This window comes from Ovis aries, chromosome 1 (genome assembly GCF_016772045.2).
Source record: "Ovis aries strain OAR_USU_Benz2616 breed Rambouillet chromosome 1, ARS-UI_Ramb_v3.0, whole genome shotgun sequence".
NCBI classification, from domain to species: domain Eukaryota; kingdom Metazoa; phylum Chordata; class Mammalia; order Artiodactyla; family Bovidae; genus Ovis; species Ovis aries.
This window is the reverse complement of record NC_056054.1, coordinates 38,796,679-38,820,103: the sequence shown is the minus strand read 5'-3', so window position 1 is coordinate 38,820,103 and position 23,425 is coordinate 38,796,679. Positions and strand designations below refer to the sequence as shown.

General features: G+C 35.9%; 1 protein-coding gene and 1 long non-coding RNA gene across 4 annotated transcripts in view; one reads left to right on the top strand and one right to left on the bottom strand.

Moving 5' to 3' along the window:
• Positions 1–23,425, bottom strand: part of ALG6 (ALG6 alpha-1,3-glucosyltransferase) — an 80,102-nt gene that overhangs the window by 45,399 nt on the left and 11,278 nt on the right. For 2 of the 3 annotated variants that reach the window (XM_042249120.2, XM_012166271.5), the window contains exons 3-9: positions 17,093–17,177; positions 9,697–9,786; positions 8,496–8,584; positions 6,499–6,581; positions 5,784–5,848; positions 2,141–2,326; positions 1,163–1,298 (exon numbers count right to left, since the gene is read on the bottom strand). In XM_042249120.2, coding sequence (XP_042105054.1) covers positions 1,163–1,298; positions 2,141–2,326; positions 5,784–5,848; positions 6,499–6,581; positions 8,496–8,584; positions 9,697–9,786; positions 17,093–17,177 — 734 coding nt within the window. The remainder of the gene's footprint in view (positions 1–1,162; positions 1,299–2,140; positions 2,327–5,783; positions 5,849–6,498; positions 6,582–8,495; positions 8,585–9,696; positions 9,787–17,092; positions 17,178–23,425) is intronic. The other variant, XM_042249121.2, reaches the window with a different exon arrangement.
• On the top strand, positions 1,813–7,907 carry LOC114115268 (uncharacterized). The gene is made up of 2 exons (XR_003589639.3): positions 1,813–2,081; positions 7,295–7,907. It is a non-coding gene; the product is annotated as an uncharacterized LOC114115268 (long non-coding RNA).

Below are 23,425 nucleotides of genomic sequence, written 5' to 3'. Positions count from 1 at the left end.
CCAACAACACCATAAAAATGCATGACACTCATTTTTATAATTACCATGATAAACACCATTGCTGAAATAGAAGGAAAGGCAAATAACCAGGCAGCTTACATGGAGAATTAAACTTTTCTTTATATAAGTGTTAAGGTTAGAGGATATATAAAGAAGTTAGGAACATAATTCTGAGTTCAAACTACAGCTCTGCCATGCACTAGCTGTATGAACCTCTGACCTCAGTTTTCTGATCTGTAAGAATGGGTTTAGCTATCTCATCGCTATGGCTAAGGATCAAATAAAATTACATGTGAAGTGTCTGGGACCTAGTAAGTGGAGGGATGGCAATAGTGACTGTTTATGATTATCAGTACGGTCATCATCACTATCCCAAGTGACATACAAGGCATACATTTCTGTTCCTTCACAACACCAAATTCTCTTAGTCTGTTTCTCTTCCATCTTCCCACAGACTGACTGAAAGATATTCTATAGACTTTTATATATTCAAAAATTAGAAAGATACATATGCTTTTCTAATTCTTTTTAAAAGAAATGTTTATTCAAAAGCAAATTATCTATAAATATGTTGTCTCTAACTTTATTAAAAGACCTTTTTGTTTCAGAAAAATGGTTTGTTTAATTTAATTACTGACTCTAAATCAAATTATCCATGCAATAAAAGTTTAACAACAGTGATTAAGCTAGCATTAAATGAAATGAATGATTCTCATTAAAAATTACTATGGATGAAGGTTATATATCTCATAAGGAATTAGGAGACCTTTCTGAAGCAAACATGATTATTAGTTTAATAAATAATGTCCTAGGACTAAAAAGAGAATATAACCCCCTCCCCCCAAAAAATGTCACAAAACTGTTAACTTTGTGGCTGCAACTTTTCATGCTGTCTTTCATTATGGACTCTATTTCATTAGAAAAATGTATAACTGAATTATATGGATCTCATGGAGGCATAAATACTACCTACTCATGTAATGTACTAGAACATGCCAGCTGAGCTAGAGGTTGTGCACCAGATTAAATAACTGGCAAGGATGACTGCAGGGAGAGAGCAGCTGAAGTCACTATTCCTTGTGAGTCTTCTACATGAAATCCCCAAAGGTCACAGAGAAAGGCCTGTAACAGAAAGGAATGAGAGAAAAGTCTTTAAACATGCCTCAAATAACCCACGATCAACTGGAAAGAGTCTTCTTAGAACTTGCAAGGTTTGTTCCCTTTCTGTAAAGAATGGCAGCCAGCAGAGAACGAAGGAAGCCACGACAGTACAAGCCAGCTTAATTAACAGCACCAACCTGGAACACAAACAGAGGGAAACAGTGAGACAGAGAGAGACCAGTAATTCTGAGAAATCAATCTGTGGCTCACTAACTACAGTAAACGCAAATGTCCGGTAATGAGAACTCTGTGCCACCAACACAGGTTTAAGATGAATAAGAGTCAACTTAAATCATGGTTAAGGAATTTACAACTATTAATATGTGCAATTCCCCAACAAAAGACTATCACCTTCCTTAGTAACACTTAACTTAGATGCCACTCCTAGGCAGCCATGAAGAAAAAAGTCAAATTGGGATGTCTTTCTAGAAACTATACAACATGCTCGAAAGGGATGAAATCCTACAGCAATGTTCTACCAAGCCAATCCACATTGCTGCTACTGCTAAGTCGCTTCAGTCGTGTCCGACTCTGTGCGACCCCATAGACGGCAGCTCACCAGGCTCCCCTGTCCCTGGGATTCTCCAGGCAAGAACACTGGAGTGGGTTGCCATTTCCAGTAAATATACATATTTTAAAATATTTATTTATTAGCCACAATGCATAGCAAGCGGGATCTTAGTTCCCCAACCAGAGTCAAACCTGCAAACTTCCCTTACAGTGGAAGTGCAGAGTTTTAACCCCTGGACCACCGGGGAAGTCCCCATAAATAGTCATTGATCAAAATATTTTTCTCATTAGGAAGAGTTAAAATAAAAGAGTACAGAACATAACAATCTCTCTTAACATTCACCCCACAGCCACCAACACATTAATGAGAAATCACCAGGAGGCAAAGTGAAAGACCACCTTCCTCCAAAGTAAGTATGCCAAATAAATTAGCTGACTTTTTGAATTCTGCTATTTAAAAGCTACTCACCCCTTTCCTTTGAGGCCTTTTTTAAAACACTTGCCAAGTAAAAAACAAAAAAATGGCAAGGAGTGGTAAAGTTCCATCTGCTTATAGTTTATAGCTAAGCAAAATGCCAGGGACCCTAGCAGGTCCCAGTCATAAGATACTCCAAGAACACCCCACAAAGCAAAGCCGAGACTCACAGAATTATATATGTTCTCATGTCAAGGAAATTATCTCAATAATTAAAAGAGATTTTGCATTTTAAAGAACATTTTACTTATGTGATTCTGTAATAATATGTATAATCAAAAAAATTTCTAAATAAACGCTGAAAGTATTAAACTGATAAGCAAATTTGAAATTATATATAGTGGTCTCAAATATATTAAATCTGCTACTAAACAGAGCAACTGATTTGTTTAGGTTTAAAAGAACTCTAAATAAGTAACACATAGCTTTGTTTCTGCTGGGTTATCTTACAATATTACTGTAACAACATACCAAAATCAATGCTCCAAAAGTTAAAAATACACAAAAACACTGAACTTACTAATATCACTATCCTTCCTCTATAATATGCATCAATAATATAAATTAATACCTGTGCTTGATTGGAAATTAACAACACTGCTATGTGAAAACCGCATCACACTAGATTTTCAGTTGAAAATGGGGAGCTGAGTATTCATGTCTACCTCCTCTCCTTCCTGAGACCCCCTTAAAATGGGGAATTTTTTTAAGTATACATCTACAGCCATAAAGAGAACAGGGGTGGGTTATAAGAGATAAAGATGTCAACACATTTGTAGAAGACAGAAAGAGGACAGAGAAGTGGCAACCAATAAAATACACTAAAAGAAGCCACAGCTTAGTGAACACACAGAGGAGGCTCAGGCTAGCAAGAAGCCCATCCGCCCTGCACACGCTCAGAGAACTCTGGAAACAAGTAGGATGGAGTACCTGAGGATGTTGAAAAGAAAACGAGGATTCACTGAAAATTCCAAATGGAGAAGTCACATCCCACCTCATGCCTCTGCAAAAATTATCTGGGAGCCAAAGCATTTACCCCTGGGCAAGGAAAGAAGGAATATTTCTCTCCCCCAAAATGGAATAAACTGTTCAAGCAACTAGTGCAGAAGTTAACACTACAGTGCAAATTCCTCCACACTGTGACATTTAAGGGTCCCAGAGTGCTGGCCAGAACCCTACCGTGTACCCCACAGTGGACTAAAAGCGCAGAGAGCTCACATGCAGCTTTCTCTTCTGCCTTATTCTTAGAATAAACACACCAGGATCAAATAGACATTTAAGCAACACCTATGACAGAAAAGGGCTTCCCTGGTAGCTCAGCTGGTAAAGAATCCGCCTGCAATGCAGGAGACCCTGGGTAGGGAAGATCTGCTGGAGAAGCGATAGGCTACCCAGTCCAGTATTCTTGGGTTTCCCTGGTGGCTTAGATGGTCAAGAATCTGCCTGCAATGCAGGAGACCTGGGTTCGATCCCTAGGTTGGGAAGATCCCCTGAAGAAGGGAACAGCTACCCACCCCAGTATTCTCGCCTGGAGAATTCCATGAACTGTATAGTTCATGGGGTTGCAAAGAGTCGGACACAACTGAGTGACTTTCAATACTACTATGACAGAAAAGGACCAAAGTGAAAAGGAGAAAAGACTGACCTAGGAGAACAGAAATAATTCACAGAACAGTGGGAGGAAGAAAGTAAATTGAAATTTAAGATATGCTTAACAAATGAAATTTAACAGAAGTGTTAGACATAAAGCAAGATAATCTTCAAAAATATAAAACAAAGACAGATGCTCCAGATGGAGATGAAAGATCTAATATCTGTCTAACAAGCTTTAGAAAAAAGGGAGAGAATTATAAAAAAAGTTAACTCATGAGAATTTCCCAGAACTGAAGAACATGAGTCTTCAAAACGAACGATCCATAGTGTCCAAAACAACTGTCAAAAATGCCTCTGCCCAAACTAATATCAAATTTCAGAGCCCAAAAAGTAAAAAACAGTAATAACAGAAGCAGCAATAACAATACAGATAATAAGAGCAGTAAGTACTTACATGGTATTTAGCCCCTCCCATGTAGTGTTTTAAATATTTAACAAATGTGAACTTATTTAATTCTCAAGAAGCTTAAAAAGTAGGGTTCTTATCATCTCCATTTTACAAATGAGGAAAGTAAAGTAAATAGTAGTTTAAAAAATGTGTTCATACAAAATGACATAATCCCAAAAGCTTCAAGAGGTTGATTCAAGTCACAGAGAAGACGCCACTACAAATTTACCAGAATGGTTAAAAGGAAAATAACTGACAATTGTTGAGGATGAGCTCACAGGAGTGTTGCTTGGTAGATTACACTTAAAAACCATATGAGAATACTTAAACATGTGCCTACCCTATAATTCAGCAATTCCACTCATAAGAAATATATTTACATGTATACAAAGAGATCCTTACAAGAAAGTTCAAAGCAGCATAGTCTACATAGAACTGCACTGATAACTCTCACAAAGACAATGCTGAACCAAAAACACCCAACACAAAGGAACACCTACTGTGCTGTCTCTTTTATGCTAAATTCAAAAAAAAACGGGGGAGAACCAAACTATAGTCTTCACAGCCAGTATGTGGCTGTCTTTGAGAAAGGAGGAGGGAGCAGTACGAGGGCCGTGCACAGGGTCACTCTGGATACCAGCAGTGTTCTAGTTCTTGACATGGATAACAGCCGACTCATTTATGCTTTATGTATTTTTCTGAAGGAGTGTTAACATTTCAAAGTAAATATAGTTTTAAAAAATCTTATAAACAACTTCATGTTTCCTTTCTTTATCTCGGTGTTCTTGATATTATTAGACTATCTGAAAGCCATGATTCTACAAAGCCAAAAAAAAAGAGCTCAATTAGGAAAGTGGACAGAATAAAAAACATGGTGGAAGCAACTACATATTTGAATATCCTTCACAAGTCTTTTGATATATATGTATTTTATTACTAAAATAGACTAGAGACAAAAGGAAAAATGATTAATTAAGCAATCATGGTATGGATTTTTTTCCCTTTGGGACAGATGGAGACAGACAGCAATATTTAATGCATTAGAAGACAAACTGGAGAGCCATGTACAGATTTTATCAAGTTTCCTCTACAATTTGTTTACTTGAATGTTCCTTAATTTAGGTATCAAAAATTAAACACACAAAATCCACATAGATTCAATCATTAAATTTTAGTTTCCTGAAGCTTCCAGTTACCACTATTTGTTAGAAAAACATTTTGTTTTAAAACTCAAAAACTGGAAGTCTTTTTGTCAGTGTCAGATAACATTTACAAAAGATAGAAGATGTTTTACCTTTTTAGTATTAGGAGAGCATCACTGTACCTGGCATTCTTTTTCTAACTTTCCAGAAGAGCTAATCAGTTACCAGTGTTCCATTCCCAAGCCAAATGGGTGTGAAAAAGCATTTCTACTTTTAATAAACCTGAACTTTACCCTTCAAGTAAACACCTGGTGAAGAGATACTTTTATCATTTTTAAAAGGTTTATATAAGCAAGAACCCTAGTAAATAAGACATTGTAGATGACAACATTATGCAAACGGAGCCTAGATTTCATGACACATCTGACTTCATTTCTAAATCAGTAAAGGATACTGAAAATGTCCATAGTCGATCAGAATAAGGCCTGGGTACAGCAGTATGCATAACACACTAGCAATCTGCAAAGAAAATCATTATGAAATAATAGTCATCTGTTACTCGAATCAAACAAGGTAAACGCATAGTTTCATTTAACACAGTAGCAAATATTCCATTCTTACCTTCTATTTATCAAAATATTTCATTTTTATAAAACAACTCTTTAAATACTGAAGTTTTCATGGAGGTGACATAGAATACTCCAGTAAAAATGAAAAAAAAAATCACTAAAAGGTATTTGTTAGAGAAAGCACTTTTAGATATACAAATCAGATAAATTAATCTAAGAATTAATATATATAAAATGACCAAAGAGAATATTCATTAACTGTGGATATGAGACGATATAGCAACTTCTCAAAATACCTTTCAGTTGTCATTCTCCCAAGCCAACCCAACATTCAAATTTACCAGTTAAGCAATAAATTTAGGATTCTGTGTAACTCAGAAGTGTGTAACTTCTAAAATTCAGTGCCTCTTATTACTACAGTTGGGCATTAAAATAATCACTCTAAGATAAGTTAATGTTTCTAAATGAAAATTAATTGACAGAAGATATACTGTTCCCTATTATCTATTCCCAAAAGCATAGCTTCCTTAAGCTCTACACTTAATAGCTAAGCTAATAAAACATTTCAGAGATGAAATGTCAGGCTACTTCAAAACCTACCTTTTTCTTAGTTGAGATTTCTTTTAAACAACAACAGTACAGAACCACTGCAGGTATGTATATCAACAAATCAGCAATTAACACTGAAAAAACAAACAAATGACTTTAGGCGAGAGTCCATCAAGATTTACCATAACCTATTAATCACTTCCCTCCAACCTTGAGTGGGAATTCTATTAACACAAGGTTGCTACCCACTCTGGATGAGTCCTTTCCACATGGAGCCCTTTCCATTCCTTTCACCTGTGCCTAATTTCAACTGATATAGGACTAGAGAGTGTCTTAATTTCCTCTAATAAATTCACACATTAAATTAATTATACGTATCTAATTCTCTCTTTGCCCTGACCTGGATTTAAAAATTAAGAATACTCAAAGCAAGGGAAGTAAACTTTTATTTTCCCCTCAATATCTATATGCTCCAAATTTCCTGATGTGACTAGTACCTCAAATGTGGAGACGCACAGGAGAATCTTTTTAAATGTGAATATTTATAAAAATTCATAAAGTTTTGCTAATTAATGCATACAAAGACCTTGAGAGGCCGAGGTGAAGAAGAAACTGAAAAAAAGTGGGGAAAAAATAAAGCAATTCATAATTCTGAATGTTCGGTCCTTTCAGAACAAAGAAAAACTATTAAGTTCTTCAACAATACAACATAGCTATCCAAAGAACCTACTTTTTTCTGTACCAGAAAACATATTCAAGAATATGGTAAACATATTCATAGTTCAAGAATAAGGTAAACAAAGTAAACTATCAGTGTTGGATACATGCAATCTATTTTCATCCCCAGATTCTACATTTAAGATGACACTGAAAAGCTGGAACATATTCAAAGGAGCACAACCAGAGGCCTCAAGACCATAATTACATTTAAGAAACTGGTCATCTAATAAGAGCCGGAGTATCTAAGAATGTTTAACCTGAAGAGGAGATAACTTCACATGTCTGTAAGGTGTTAGGTATAAAAAGGACCAGACTTGTTCTATGCGGCCCAAGGAAACAAAACTTCATATGACTAGTGAAGGTTCGAGATAAGAAGGAAATTTCTAATAATTGGAGCTCTTTGAAAATAGAACAGACTGTGTCTAAAAGTCATGAGTTTCCTCCAGATACAGGTACTGGCTCAGAAGCTAAATATCATGCTGTGAGTATGCAGTTCAGATGGGATTAAAGGTGGGGGGGTAGGGGTGGGCAGGGAGTGGTGTTGGAGAGGGAGGGGCAATGCAGGTTCTCTCTTGGACCTGAGAGTCTTATCATGGCGTGAATAGTAAAGAGAACAAATCTGACTAGACTTAGAGTAATTAAGGAAAAGACCCATAAAGCCTAAGTCTTGTAAAGGTTTTTAAAAAATGTAAGCTCATTGCTTTCAACTCTTAGCATACAATAAAAGCTCAATAAACATTTGTGATGAAGATTAATTTAGCAACACTACACAGCAATACAATGTACGATATACAACTGTTGTTGTTTAGTTACAGTCGTGTCCAACTCTTTCACAAACCCATGGACTGTAGTCCACCAGGCTCCTCTGTCCATGGGATTTCCCAGGCAACAATACTGAAGTGAGTCGCCACTTCCTTCTTCAAGGGATCTTCCCAACCCAAAGGCTGAACCTTCATTTCCTGCATTGGCAGGTGGGCTGTTTACCACTGAGCCAGTAGGGAAGCCCATACAACTGTAATTTACTTTTAAAGTGAAAGGGATTTATCAAAGCAAACTCCTGAACAATTAAAACTTTAATTCAGAGCTAACCAACTTCAGGTGAGCTAGTGATATTACCCAGTGATTTACTGGGCCTCAGTTTCTCAGCTTAAGAATAACAACAGTATTTTACTTCATTTGGGTGTCTTTTATTAAGTGAGATAATAACAAATTTAAGGCACCCAAAATTACTCATTTCTACTTTTTTGTGTTTTAGTTTACATACACATTTGCTCAAATAGTATACATATATATGCATATTTTACATTCAATATCTACCGCTCTTTTACCTGTTGCACGCATGAAGAGCTTATGTGCCTGACTCTCATATCCACGTGATGTATGGAGAGCAATCCAGTCTGGATTTATAAACTTTGCCCTGCAAATCAAAGCATACATACATGCACTTTATTCCCCATCACTTTTAGCAATAAGGACACCTGAGGATATATGAATCTATGTTGAAAAGTGGCCATTGCTTTTATAAAGCAATAGAGTTAAGGCTTAACTCTTTGTATTTAACCATATGAAACTGACTAAAGCTAAAAAAAGGAATCCACCTTGCTCATCTTCCAACAAACTCATGTAACATTTTAACTAAAAGCCCTACCTTCATGATACTTTCAGTGTGAAAACAATCTAATGTGTCACCTTTCATTTACTAAACACGTACTTTGTAAACAGCAATATACTAGGACTAAGGATCACAGCATTATAATTTATCATCTCTTCAGTTATAATAATAGGCTACAGTAAATAGCTGTTAATCATAAATCACTGCATAAAACTGAACATAATTATTAAAGATAAATTAAGTTTTCAATCGTATAACATTTTGCAGAACACTGAAAAGAACAACTAGTTATCATGAAGTTTGGAGACATATTTTTAGTCCAGAAAGCTAATTTTTTAAAAATAGGAAACAGTAAAATAAATAAGTTCAGAAGATACTGTGAAGAAGTTCCTCAAATTTCTACTGACACACTGTAGGTCTGAAATGGAATACCACTGCAGAGTAGAACTGGGTCTCTACTAAACAGAAGTGCCTTATCATCTATAAACCATTCCATGCCTATAAAAGAAGGAATTCCAATCCGATCTTAAATTATAAGTGAAACACTACAGTACTTCTAGTTTCTAATTTGACTGTTTAATCACAATACCACTTAGACCTTTATTTTTCATTTACTTTGGGCCATTCCAGGAAAAAAGCTTTCCTATGTACAACTAACCATATTGTAAACCATGCATAATTGGTAACATTTCTACTTCAAAACAAAGCTCTTTCTAGCATTTCCACCAAAAAGATTACACAAATATTAAAACTCTGATAGTTAACTTTCCTACAAACCAATTATAAAGGCATGGTGCTCTACAAACCATAATACAATAATAGCTACAAATGATCTCTCCTCTAATCAACAAACTGTTCCTTACTATATCTGCTAAGGGCATAAATATGTAAAGTTATGTTAAGGAAGAAAAACTTACACATATGCACATAAAAAACTATGATAAGCTGTAAGAGGTGGGTAGTCCAATCCCCAGTACTGTAAATTGTTATCACTGCTGTTAAAATACCTGGAAAAAAAAGGAAAAAGAAAGCACCACTCCATCAATCAATATTCAAGAAACAGACTTGTATTTAATATATCATGTCATTTAACTTGAAAAAACATATAAGGTAAAAAAAAATCATCTACATTTTTTCTTTTCCTCTTCTCTTAAAAATTTTTGTGAACTCACAAAAAATTTAAAGTTGTTAATCAGTAGTGTGACTAAATTATTATCTAAACTGAAGTACTCTTAAGAGTGAAAGAGGAAGCTATTAATAATTAAGCCATACATTGTAACATGTATACTATCATGTAAGAATCGAATTGCCAGTCTATGTCTGACGCAGGATACAGCCTGCTTGGGGCTGGTGCATGGGGATGACCCAGAGAGATGTTATGGGGAGGGAGGTGGGAGGGGGGTTCATGTTTGGGAATGCATGTAAGAATTAAAGATTTTAAAATTATAAAATAAAATAAAATAAAAATAATTAAGCCATAACAATAGAGGTAAACCAAGATTGTCACAGGCAAATTGGAACTTGTCATTCTACTATTAGTAAACTTAAACAATGACTAATACTTATAAAAAAGAAAATTTGCTTCTGACAGTCTAAAAATTACAGAAACAATGTGAAATCACAATTTTAAAAAGTAAAAAATGAATGTTAAAAACATGTAAAGATTTGGTTTGCAAGGAAAGAAATACTGCATGAAACAGGCAGACTTATTAATATCACTTTGAACACAATTCAGCCAACATTTAATGAGAGCCTATTACATGCAAAATTCTGTGAATTAAGGAAAAACACTATATGTAAAGTTCATAAATTAACAGTTGGTTAAACTATTTAATTCATAATTAAATAATTGGTTAAACTATTTAAACTAACTGGTTAACCAATTAACCAGTTGGTTAGAACGGGAAGAAACTACATATAAATACTGTGACTCAAGAAATGAAAATGTACATAGACTACATAAACTATAATGAATTTACATAGACTCCTTAACTATAGTCTTTATAACTAGACAGCTTCTTCTATCCAATTAATTTTCTCAATCATTAGAAGAATTTATAATAATGGACACCAAACTATATACAACGTAAATAACCACTATCCCTAAGCCTGTTTCAGTCAGTTCAGTTGCTCAGTCGTGTCTGACTCTTTGCAACCCCATGGACTGCAGCACGCCAGGCCTCCCTGTCCATCGACAAATCCCAGAGTTTACTCAAACTCATGTCCATTGAGTCAGTGATGCCATCCAACCATCTCATCCTCTGTCGTCCCCGTCTCCTCCCGCCTTCAAACTTTCCCAGCATCAGGGTCTTTTCCAATGAGTCAGTACATCCATACATGACTACTGGAAAAACCATAGCCTTGACTAGACGGACCTTTGTTGGCAAAGTAATGTCTCTGCTTTTTAATATACTATCTAGGTTGGTCATAATTTTTCTTCCAAGGAGTAAGCATCTTTTAATTTCATGGCTGCAGTCACCATCTGCAGTGATTTTGGAGTCCAAAAAAATAAAGTCTGTCACTGTTTCCACTGTTTCCCCAACTATTTCCCATGAAGTGATGGGACCAGATGCCAAGATCTTAGTTTTCTGAATGTTGAATTTTAAACCAACTTTTCACTCTCCTCTTTCACTTTCATCAAGAGGCTTTTTGGTTTTTCTTCACTTTCTGCCATAAGGGTGGTGTCATCTGCATATCTGAGGTGATTGATATTTCTTCTGGCAATCTTGATTCCAGCTTGTTCTTCCTTCAGCCCAGCGTTTCTCATGATGTACTCTGCATATAAGTTAAATAAGCAGGGTGACAATATACAGCCTTGATGTACTCCTTTCCGTATTTGGAACCAATCTGTTGTTCCATGTCTAGTTCTAACTGTTGCTTCCTGACCTGCATACAGATTTTCAAGAGGCAGATCAGGTGGTCTGGTATTCCCATCTCTTGAAGAACTTTCCACAGTTTGTTGTGGTCCACACAGTTAAAGGCTTTGGCATAGTCAATAAAGCAGAAGTAGATATTTTTCTGGAACTCTCTTGCTTTTTTGATGATCCAACAGATGTTGGCAATTTGAGCTCTGTAGGGCCACTCAAGGCAGACAGGTCATGGTGGAAGAGTTCTGATAAAACGTGTTCTGCTGGAGAAGGGAATGGCAAACCACTTCAGCAGTCTTGCCTTGAGAACCCCATGAACAGTATGAAAAATTTAAAAAAAAAAAATCCTGTTTCACATGGGTCACAATTTTTTGACATCACAATCCCTTACTCCGAGACTGAAAAAAAAAAATTGTTTAAGTTGGCATTTATCATGATCCAGTTAAATAACCTACTACAGTTGACCCTGAACAACATGCGGATTAGGGGCACTGACTCTCCATACAGTTGAAAATCCAAATATAATTTACAGTCAGCCACCTCTCTCCGAGGTTCCTCTGGATCTAGGTTCCACAACCTCAGATTCAACCAACCATGGATTCTGTAGTACAGTATTTACTATTGAAAGAAATCCATGTATAAAGGGGCCTGCACAGTTCAAACCCATGTTGTTCAAGGATCAACTGTATTCATCTTCAAAGGGTCTACTTTTCTTAGTGTCTGATACGCAATATGTAGGTTTGTGAGGGAGTGAGGATTAATAAAATGATCAAGGCATGCTAGGCAGCCATGGGCACCATACAGCATGGTACCTGCTGGTCACAGTTATCTACCCCGGCAGCAACATCCACGTGAGCAATCCTGGGTCCTGTATCTGTCTGGCTGGAACTCAAAGTCAAGATACAGTGAACCCAAGAAACTCCATACAAGTCAGAGATCCTTTCAACAGCTTGAAACTGGGAAGCTGGGCCAGGCCAATAGTGGAGACCAGAGGACCCACTTCTCTAAACAGGGTGACCCAAACACAGGTACCAAACTGTTATTTCCAAATTCACGTAATGATAGGGCGCATTAGCACAAGGTTTTATTGTACTTACTCCAGAGTTGTTGAAGGACTGAATTAAACATGTAAAACTGTTAAGCAACTGCCTGACACAAAGTGAGTGTGCAATAGGAGTTCTAATTAGTCATTAGCTACAAAACCACTGGGCTGGATACAGTAGTGGAAAAGCATCAATAACTCAAAAATCACATTTTGAACAATATAATCTGATTTGTTTTTCAGCTTCTTCTAAGGCAAAAGCTATTTTTCATTTACTTTAACACTGAGGTCCACTGGAGATAGCAAAGGAGGCATGGAGGGGAAGTATGCAAAGGTATACACTAACCATAAAACCACTGGTTGGACTGGGAAGAAGGAATAATAGAGCCAGGAAAGGTGCTGCCTATCTTTATGGAAATGCATAAGTAAGAAGAGAGAAATTCGTGGAAGAAGATAGCTTAAAAGTGTTTCAAGCAAAGCTTCAAAACCTACCTGTAGAAACAAAGCAAATAGTTAATTCTCCTGCTTTATATGTATCAGATCCACCTGAAAAGTTGGATAAATACCACTGGAATCTAATGTCCTTTCCCACTGAATTCCCATGTAATCTCAGTAGATGTTTTATCAGAAAAAAACTCTAGCTGCCACAGCAAACTACAAAATTACTCCAAGTGTGTTATCATTAACTTCAAAATATAATTTTTTCTAATATATTGTGGCCATTTTTGCTTTGTGCAAAAATATATTCTATTTTAAAACAGTTCCAAACTTAAAGAAGTTTCAAGAATAGTTCAAAGAATGTCTATATATCAAATGTAAAAATTCAGTTAAAAACATCTTAAGAAAAATTCAAAGAACAGAAAGAAGATATTTATTTTATACATATACACACACCAAAACAAATGATTGAAATGCAGAATACTATTATACACCGCCGAATACTACAGCAGACAGACTTTAAAGTCATACCGATGAACCCATCTCCTGGTATTCCTGCCGTGTGTGTACAATCAATTCCCTCCCCTTGAGTGTGAACAAGACGTGATAGCCAAGTACAAAAAAAGTGATAGGATGATCATTCTTCTGCTTATGTTCTACATATATGTAAGATCCCATCTTGCTGGCTAAGCTACAGAGTACTCCCTTTCACTGACTTGGAAGAAGAAAACTGTCATGTGTCAGTAAGTGGGCATAATGGAGAAGCCACATAGCAAGAAACTGCAGGGAGACTCTAAAGATAAAGGTAGCTTCCAACAAGAAACCAAAGCCCTTACTTTTATAGATGCAAGGAAATTAATTCTGCCAATAACTTGAGGGAACTTGGAAATGGTTCTTTCCCCAGCTGAGCCTCTGAGCAGTCTCAGATGACAACTGAATTGCAGCCTCCGGAGACTCTGATCATAATACTGAAATAAGCTGTGCCTGGACTTCTATAATAAATGTGTGTTTTGGACTTCCCTGGTGGTACAGTGGTTAAGAATCCTCCTGCCAATGGAGGGGACACAGGTTTGATCCCCGGTCCAGGAAGGTTCCACATGCTGTGGGGCAACTGAGCCTGTGAACTGCAACTACTGGAGCCTGTGCACCGACAGCCCACGTTCCTCAACAAGAGAAATCACTGCAATGAGAAGCCTAGCACAGCTAGAGAGTAGCTGCCACTTGCCACAGCTAGAGAAAGCCCAGCACAGCAATGAGGAACACAGGGCAACCAAAAATGAAAACTGAATGTATGGACTGTTATTGTGGTCATTTGTTACACAGCAGAGAAAGTTAATATAATTTTTTATCTTAAAATCACACAAATCATTACAAAAAAGATCAGCAATTCATCAGTAACCTGGGGGAAATATATAAATATGCAAGTTTGAGAAAAATATGATGATCAGTAAATACACCAGGGGCTTCTCAGGTAACACAGTGGCAAAGAATCTGCCTGTCAATGCAGATACACAAGAGACGTGGGTTTGATCCCTGGGTTGCCTGGAGCAGGAAATGGCAACCCACTCCAGTATTCTTGCCTGGGAAAATTCCACTGACAGAGGAGCCTGGTGGGCTATAGTCCATGGGGTCACAAACAGTCAGACACGAAGGAAACTCAACATCACATGTACTCAAGGAAATGGAGATTTTAGAAGTCTGGTGGTGTTATTATTAAATATTGGTAAGGGTAAGAGATATTCTGGTATTGATATCCATTATAACCGGCTACTTTAGAGATTCCACTTCTAGGAATCTACCTAGAAAAAACATGTACACGTGCATATAGGAGAAATGTACTTTAGTTAATCATTCCCTTACCAAAACATATTCAGGCTTCTCATAGTTATAACAATGCTGAAATAAACAGTGAGTCCCACAATTCCTCACTTATAAAACTGTGATCTTGTTTTAAAAAGCAATGTACTCAGGGTAGGTGGACACTTCTCCCACCCCAGGTGATAAACCACGCCTGCACTGAGTCAGGCATTTCTATTAATGATTGCTTTAAGGGTGGAAAAGATTTTGCTCCACAACAAAAAGACACATGAAAAATAAGGTATTATTACTCCTGCCTTGAATATGGCTATACAAAGTCACAACAAAGTCACAGTGCTGGTAGCCTTGGCTGTCATCTGATCTTGGGGTAAAAAGCCTCAGGATGAAAAGCCAACATGCCAAGAAGAAAGGAAAGGGAAGAAAATGGAAAAGCCTGAGTTCTTTAACTGCTTGAGCCACTTTACCAGCCCTGCAAAGATCTACTTATGGAGATAATTATTTTATTGCTTAAGCTACTATTAGGTTTTCTACTACTTAATGCCAAAAGTGCTTCTGACATCACACATTAAGGAATTGTCATTATAAAAATTGTCATTTAAAGAAAAAATTTGCTTTCCTCTATAACTTTCAACTATGTACAATGAAATGGAATAAATCAGTTTTTAAATTTAGAATTATAAAACTGACATTTTAAAATTTTACCTGATAGATTCTGATTTCATATTTCAGACAACTATATCACTTGAAAGTTTTGACTATAACTAACTTTCTAGATGAAGACAGAAGGACTTCACACTTGAAAAACTGAAGTTAAAAAATAAGAAACCATTCTTCAGTCACATTACTAGGTAACCAAAATGGCAAACTGATCAAATTTGACAAAATTAGACAATTCAAAATATTAGAAGTGTTAGAAATATTAGAAATGTTATTTCCAATACAGATTTATATCCACTATTGAACCTGCCCCAAGTATATATTTTCTGTTTTGTAAACTATGCCATTGAGATATATCTTTTTCAATGATAGTCATTATAAATGATATAACAATAAAGTTCAAACTACAAAAAAAAGAAATCACACCATTTAAACATTAGAACGTGGTGCTTTCACTGCCACGGCCTCTGATTCAACGCCTGGTCAGGGAACTAAGATCCTCCAAGCTGTGCAGTGAGGTCAAAAATAACCAAAAAACACATACGCACACATCTATTTAAAAAAAAAGAATATCAAATATTTAGCTGATCTCTATTATAAATATTCCGAATTTGGAGTAGGTAGAGCCAACCTGTTAATAGAGAGTTCAATGTGAAGTTATTATATATAACTCTCTTTCATAAAGGAGTTAAATAAAAGCAGTGACCAAAGCAATCAAGAGAATGATAAAAACAGTTTGTACAACTAGGTTTAATCAAATAATCTACCAGGCACATAATAAGTCAAAAAGAATACTGTCATCAATTATCAGAACATGTTCAACAAAAATGGCAATGCACAGATTTTTTTTGAAGACATAACTACAGCTAACATTTATTGAGAGCTCATTACACTTCAGGCACTGGTGTAAGTGCTTTAAGTGAAATCATTTTATTCAATCTTCACAATAAGCCAGTGAAATATGTATTCTATTATTTCTATTCTATGAGTGATAAAACTGTGGCAGAGACAGTTAAATAACTCGCCAAAGCTCACACTGCCGGTAAAGAATACAGTCTCCGTCTGAACACTAATACACACACATACACAGGCAGTCTGACTTGAACATCTACATTCTTCATCATAAGCTACTGCTTCTTTACATCTCATACGTTCCTAACAGAGAAACTCTGAGAAACCACCGAAAGAAATATTCTTAGTCCATAAATTTTCACAGTTTGTATCCTGAGGAGCTTTCATGGCATACAGTGTCCTATCCTTAAAGTTCTAGTTTAGTATCATATTCCAGCTGGTAGCTGAGTATATGGTAACTTTCAGGAGGATAAAATTTCAAAATGAGCTGACAATATACAGGGTAACATATGTGACTTCAATAAATATGAAGAGAGGATGCTAAAGATGAAGAAACAGTGTATTTTCCTTATAGGTAACTTCAAATAATCTACATTAACTGACTGATAAACAATAAAATCAAGTTAAAATTATCCATACCATTGTTTGATGGGTAAATTAAAAGTAATCTCTTGCCAGTGTCTCTGAGCTTCATAATCACCAAACATAGGGGGCTTTCCAGCACCTAAAATAATAAGGGGAAAAAAAGCAAAATAAATTTATACTTTATTTATCACTGTCTTACAGCAATCACATTCAAGGAATGAGGAAGGGCAGATACTAAGGTCACAACTGGGATAATGTTAGGGGAGCGCATGAAGCTGAGTGGGAACCAATAGATGTTCACTGCAGAGCACTCACCTCATGAGCTCCACTGCCTTCCTTTGCCCTAATAAACAAAACAGAACTTCCTGTCCCACTGTCAGCTATATAAGCTTTTTAAATTAGCAGTTTCTGTTTAAAAGAAAGCCAATTTTTGTTTATTTTCAACTCCCCTCCCTGGTATTTAGAGTATGTAAGTACCTCCCTTAACATAATCAATATAAATTTCCCAAAGTTGCTTGTAAATTGGAATTTTATAACTCCAGTTCACTGAAAGACAGTATTTTTCTAAAATGGCAAAAAATTCTATAAAGCAAAGAATCTTAAAAAATATATAAATAAATATATACGTATATACACACACACACACACATATATACTTTAGTATGCTAGTGATTTTATTTCCTCATGAAAATTTTCTAAACTATAAAGATAGTATAGATGGAAGAAAAGGACACAGAAGTGACTTCAAAAGTCAGAGATGAGGTCTGAATTCTAGCCCTGCTAGCACACTGAGTGACACTGTGACCCTGAGCAAATGACCTTAGCTCTCTAAGCCTCAGCACATTAAAAACAGAATCAATACTATCACACCTAAAGGATTGTTGGAATAAAGATAATGAACATAAAATGCTCTGTGTAGTGCCTAGTACACATAAACATTCAATAAATATTAACACTAATTAGGTTTCTTTTAATTTTGGGGGGGGGGGGGCCATGCCGTGCAGCATGTGGGATCTTAGTTCTCTGACCAGGGATGGAACCCACACCCTATGCGCTAGAAGCACCCAGTCTTGACCACTAGACCATGAGGAAAATCCTTTACTTAGTTTTTAATTAACTAGTTGACAATACTAATCACAAGATATCCAAGTTTATTTTTATTTCATGAGAAACACTGTAAACTATACTGTCCAATAAGTATCATAAAACAATTGTAATAACATATGTCAATATTTTACAAACTAACTATAAATCTAAGGACAAGTATAGAACCAAAAACCAAAGACATTGATTAGGTCAGGGTTTGATGTCAAATGAATTAAAAACTGCCAGTTTATAGTTTACTTCTAAATTGCAAATAAGGGATAATGGATCTTTAATAGCTAACAATAGACAGTATCTGCTACACGCCAAATACAACAGTAAAGTAGGGATTATTATCATCCCCAGTTTATAGCTGGCAAACTGGAAACAAGGGTCACCGAGGTAATGAGTAGCAGAGTCTGGACTGGAACCCAGGCAGACCGGCTCTGTAATTCATGTTCCTAGCTCCTACTGTGTATTGCCTCACAACTTGGTTAAGTTGTTGCCTCAACAACTAGGTTGTTAACCTCAAATCATTTTACATGACATAAAGGTAATTCCACTTAGTAGTAAACAAACCACTATTTAGCTAGCAGTTGATTACAAAATTTTATGAGAAAGCCCAAATAGGTACAGTACAGACACAGGTTTCTCAATCAGCAAGTAAAAAAAATCACATGTAGTCATATATTCATTAATCCATTGGGAAGGTGTACCACACTGGTGAATGACATATTATCACTTTTTACTCTAACCCAGATGTTCTCTAGCTTTGAAACACAACATTAAGTAGATTTTTTGCATTTTAACAGCCGTATTATGCCACTATTCCTTAAATGCTAGCATCTCCACCAAGGAGATACTCCCTATAATCATGGGGAAAGCAGATTAACATCTCCAAAGAGTATACACAGTGAGTGACTGCCACAAAGAATTGCCCACAGTACCGACACATGGATACACACACAAAAACCTACCCCTGTCTCTCTCTTGGAAAGTACAATGTCTTGTTCATTTTTGCTTTCTCGGGATGTAATTGCACCTAGCAGATTCTCTGAATGATGATGTAGCAAGGATGTCAATATTATCAATATGATATAACAAGGATTTTAAGTTTAAAAAGATTTGAAATTTTGAGTCTCTGATTTTCCACTTACTAAATGTGCAGCACTAAGCAGTTTGTGACAGACCAATTAATTATGCCAAGGCTACTTTAACACAATGCCCATACATTGGTTCCTGCCTCAAAACATCTTTACGTTACTATCTGACATTTTGAAATTTCAAGCCTCCATTCATGCTGCTTATTCCCTCTCCCTATTCATATAACTCTTGTATCAACTCATATCCAATGTTTAAGAACCATCTCAACTGCCAAATTTGCCACAAAACCTTCCTGCATAAATTAAAAGCACACTGATCATTAATTATTGACTTCTCAGAAGGGCAAACTATAGACATCATACTTATGTAGATATATAATATGGTTAGATAGCATCACTAACTCAATAGACATGAATTTGAGCAAGCTCCAGGAGAGAGTGAAGGACAGGGAAGCCTGGTGCGCTGCAGTCCATGGGGTCGCAGAGTTGGACATGACTTAGTGACTGAACAACAACAATATATTTTAAGCATTACTTATCAAACCTCTATATTATTATTTTATTATTCAAACAAGTAGTGAAATACTTATTTTCCTTACATGAGGCGAGGGATTCTCAGTATGATTACGGAAAAAGAATTATTAGCAACTTCAGTAGTGAAAACATTTCTAAGTACTTAAGAGCAAAATAAAGTGCCAAGAACTTTAGATATAATTCATTTGATCCTCAACCTATGATTTTATCAGCATTTTACTGATGAGGAGACTAAAACTCTGAAAGTTTAAAATAACTTGTGCACCATCATACAGTCAGTAAGACACAGTAACATTCAAACTCACAGGCGTTTAATCTCAGTGCCTGAGTCCTTGTCAGAGAAGAAATGATTTGAATACATATAGAGTCATGAGTTGAATAAGAAATAGAAGACAAGAGACATTACAAAAAATAAACACCAAACGAAGTGTATCAATTGTTCAGTGAATTGAAAACCTGTCACCACAATATCTCAGAGCAGTATCTCCTTCTGTTTAACAAACAGCATATAAAAAAAGCAGAAATCAAAATAGGTAAGTAAAGCAGGTTTTTAAAAAGGAAAAAAAATTGACTTCTCATGATACTTATGTTTTCAGTATCATATATTTTGTCACATGATTATACTATTTTCTAATAGCGACCCAAATGAGAATTTTAGTTCCAATGGACACAGAATGTGATTTTTCTAGAGTTCAAAGGAAACATATTGTGAGACATACAGTATATACTTTCAATTAAAACTTGCTCCGTTAACTGAACAAGGGAGTTAACTGAATGGGAAATTAACCTACAATTTCCTTTAAAAAGGAAAATAATTCCCCAATGAATTAACTGCATCCTTGCATGTGCATTTTATAGATGTACGTATGTATGCTGGTGGGTATGTTTCTCTTTTTAAGCATACAGCTACTGTCTATAGGAAGATAGGAATTGATTTTTATTGTCTGCTTTTCTTTGTTTTTTGGTCCACTGGGATAATAAAAGTCATAGAGAATCTTAAGTAATTTCCTATACCTGAAAAAACCCAACTATCCAGATTTTCTGAAATTGCTCTAGACTTGTGGTCAATGTGGAGGAATTTATTACCATTCTCTAACAAATAGAAGAATGGATAATGACTCTCTTTAGGGTTGAGAAACAAGTTTCTATCCAGAGTCTGACCTACTTCAATAAATTCAGCTGACACTGGCTATGAAATTAGTACTTAAGTTTTTAAAACTGCTAAAGTGCCCTTAAAGCAACCCAGAAGGACAACCCAACTGCACCTAAGGGAGCTTCACTTGGGAAGGGCAAAAGGATTCCTTCTACTGTGATTAATTCTACAAATTCATTTACATGAAATTCAGAATTACATAAAGAAAACATATTAATGTACATTTACAAAGCTCCAATTTTGTCTCATTCTTAGGAAAATGAGCTTAAGCACCACTTAAATGTTCATTTTATTAATTGCTGAATTGTTCAGAATTATGTCAGAATTTAAAAAACAAGTAGTTTCTTTGATAACAATATGTACTAATTGCCTTTACATTGAAATTTTAAACATTTTAAGAGAAGAGAATATGGCTAAAATTTTCCCTAATAATTCCCCTTTTATATGTTCCCAGTGAGTAAGAAGAAGCATTACAAATAACAATGGGTAAGCGGAGAGAGACATACAGTATGTGCATCTCCAAGGAAATAACGGACTCATACTAGGCAAGCTCACCTGAGCTTCCTCACTCCAGTGTCTCCTAATTACGATCTTAAGCAAAATGAAAAGCAAATTAAAATAAGCATGTTAAAAACAAACTATGATCAAAACCGTATTTCCATTATAGAGGGGAAAAAAATCTCAACAGAATCACAGACGTTACACTCTTTAAGTAATCCTCCCAATCTCCTAAGATACAGAAGTTTGTCCCGTGCGAATGTTGTTAACACTCTTTACGACAGAGTTGGGAAGTCTGACAGAATAACCATTTTGGCATTTCTATTTTTCTCATCTGAAAAATGATTTTTTTTAAAATGCAACAACCACCTACAAAAGATGCTACAAATATTTCCATGTACAGGAACAATAATCTTCTTACAGAGTAATCCAAAAGTACTCTTGCCCTGCTGACTTTCTTAGAAGACAGTTTGAGAGTAAGGTGTAACTTTTTTTGAAGTCTAGTTGATTGACAATGTTGTATTAGTTTCAGGTGTCCAACAAAGAGATTCAGTTACACATACATATATACCTACTTTTTCAGATTCTTTTTTTCCTTATAGATTATTCAAGATATTGAATATAGTTTCCTGTGCTGATTATCTATTTTATATATAGTAGTATATATATGTTATTCCCAACCTTCTGAGTATCCCGCCCACCCTTTCCCCTTTGGTAACTCTGTTTGTTTTCTGTATCTGAGAGTCTGTGAGTTTTTAAATAAGTTCATTTTGATTCCACGTATATATGATATCACATGATATTTGTCTCACATATTTCCAAAGACAACTTTTAATTGGGTTTTTCCTTAGCCCTCCATAACCCATTTCAGCTACCAAGTAACTCTCTCCTTCCATTCACTAACAAAGTTCCTAAAAGTTGCTAAGTCTACTTATTAATTCCCACTTAGTCATTTATGGTCTGATAATTAGGAGGTTCACAATGGCCTCCTAGTGATCCTCTGTCTATTTTAAATTTTCATTCTATTTGACATGTCTAGAATTTGACAGTTAGCTAGTCCTTATTTTTCAAAATTCCCTGATTTCCTGGCTTCCAGGATAGTAACTTCTCTAGGCTCTAATCCTACATTGTTTCTTCTCAGTCACCTTTAATCATTTCCCCTTCTCCATGGTTAAATCTGTTTTCTCAGTGGTTAAATCTGTTTTCCTCTTGCAATACAGACACTCCCAACTCTGTGGCTTCAACCATCATCTGTATCAACCTTTTGTAAACATCAAAATAACCTGTGGATCTTTAAAAAATGCCGATGAAACTAGTTTCCTGCAACATGGCAGACACAGAAAGTCAGAAAAACACCTCCAGTACAGGAAAAGTACATATTTTTTAATTATTTATTTTATATGTTATACATATACAATTTTAATGTATGGCTGAATTAGCAGCAAAATAATAGAATTCTTTAGAGTCCAGAAACAAACAAACAAAAAGGATAGACCCAGAAGAGTAAGCATTTGTCCTGAGGGTATCCAAACATCTTTAAGTGGCCACTACCCAAGGTACTGACCAGCTCAATGCCATGAGTAAGGAGGTAAAGCGTTGTACTTGAACAGACAGGAATTCAGTGTCAGAAAAATCTCTACTAGAATAAACCTTTGACGAGATGGTGAAGATAATATTTATCTGTAGGTTGCCTCCTAGTAGTACATGAAAAAAGAAGTCTCCCCAAAATTCCTAACCATATGCCGACACTCACCCTGTTCGGGACCTGAATTCAGGTAAAGTATATGCCAAAGAAATCTTGAGATGAGAATCTGGTTTGACTTTTGCTAATGGATGTGAGTCTGAGTGAACTCTGGGAGTTCGTGATCGACAGGGAGGCCTGGTGTGCTGTGATTCATGGGGTAGCAAAGAGTCGCACACAACTGAGCGACTGAACTGAACTGAAAAGTGCCCAGGTACCTGGCAGGAGGCAACACAAACCCTCTATGAAAAAATACACAGTAAACTCAGGCCTCA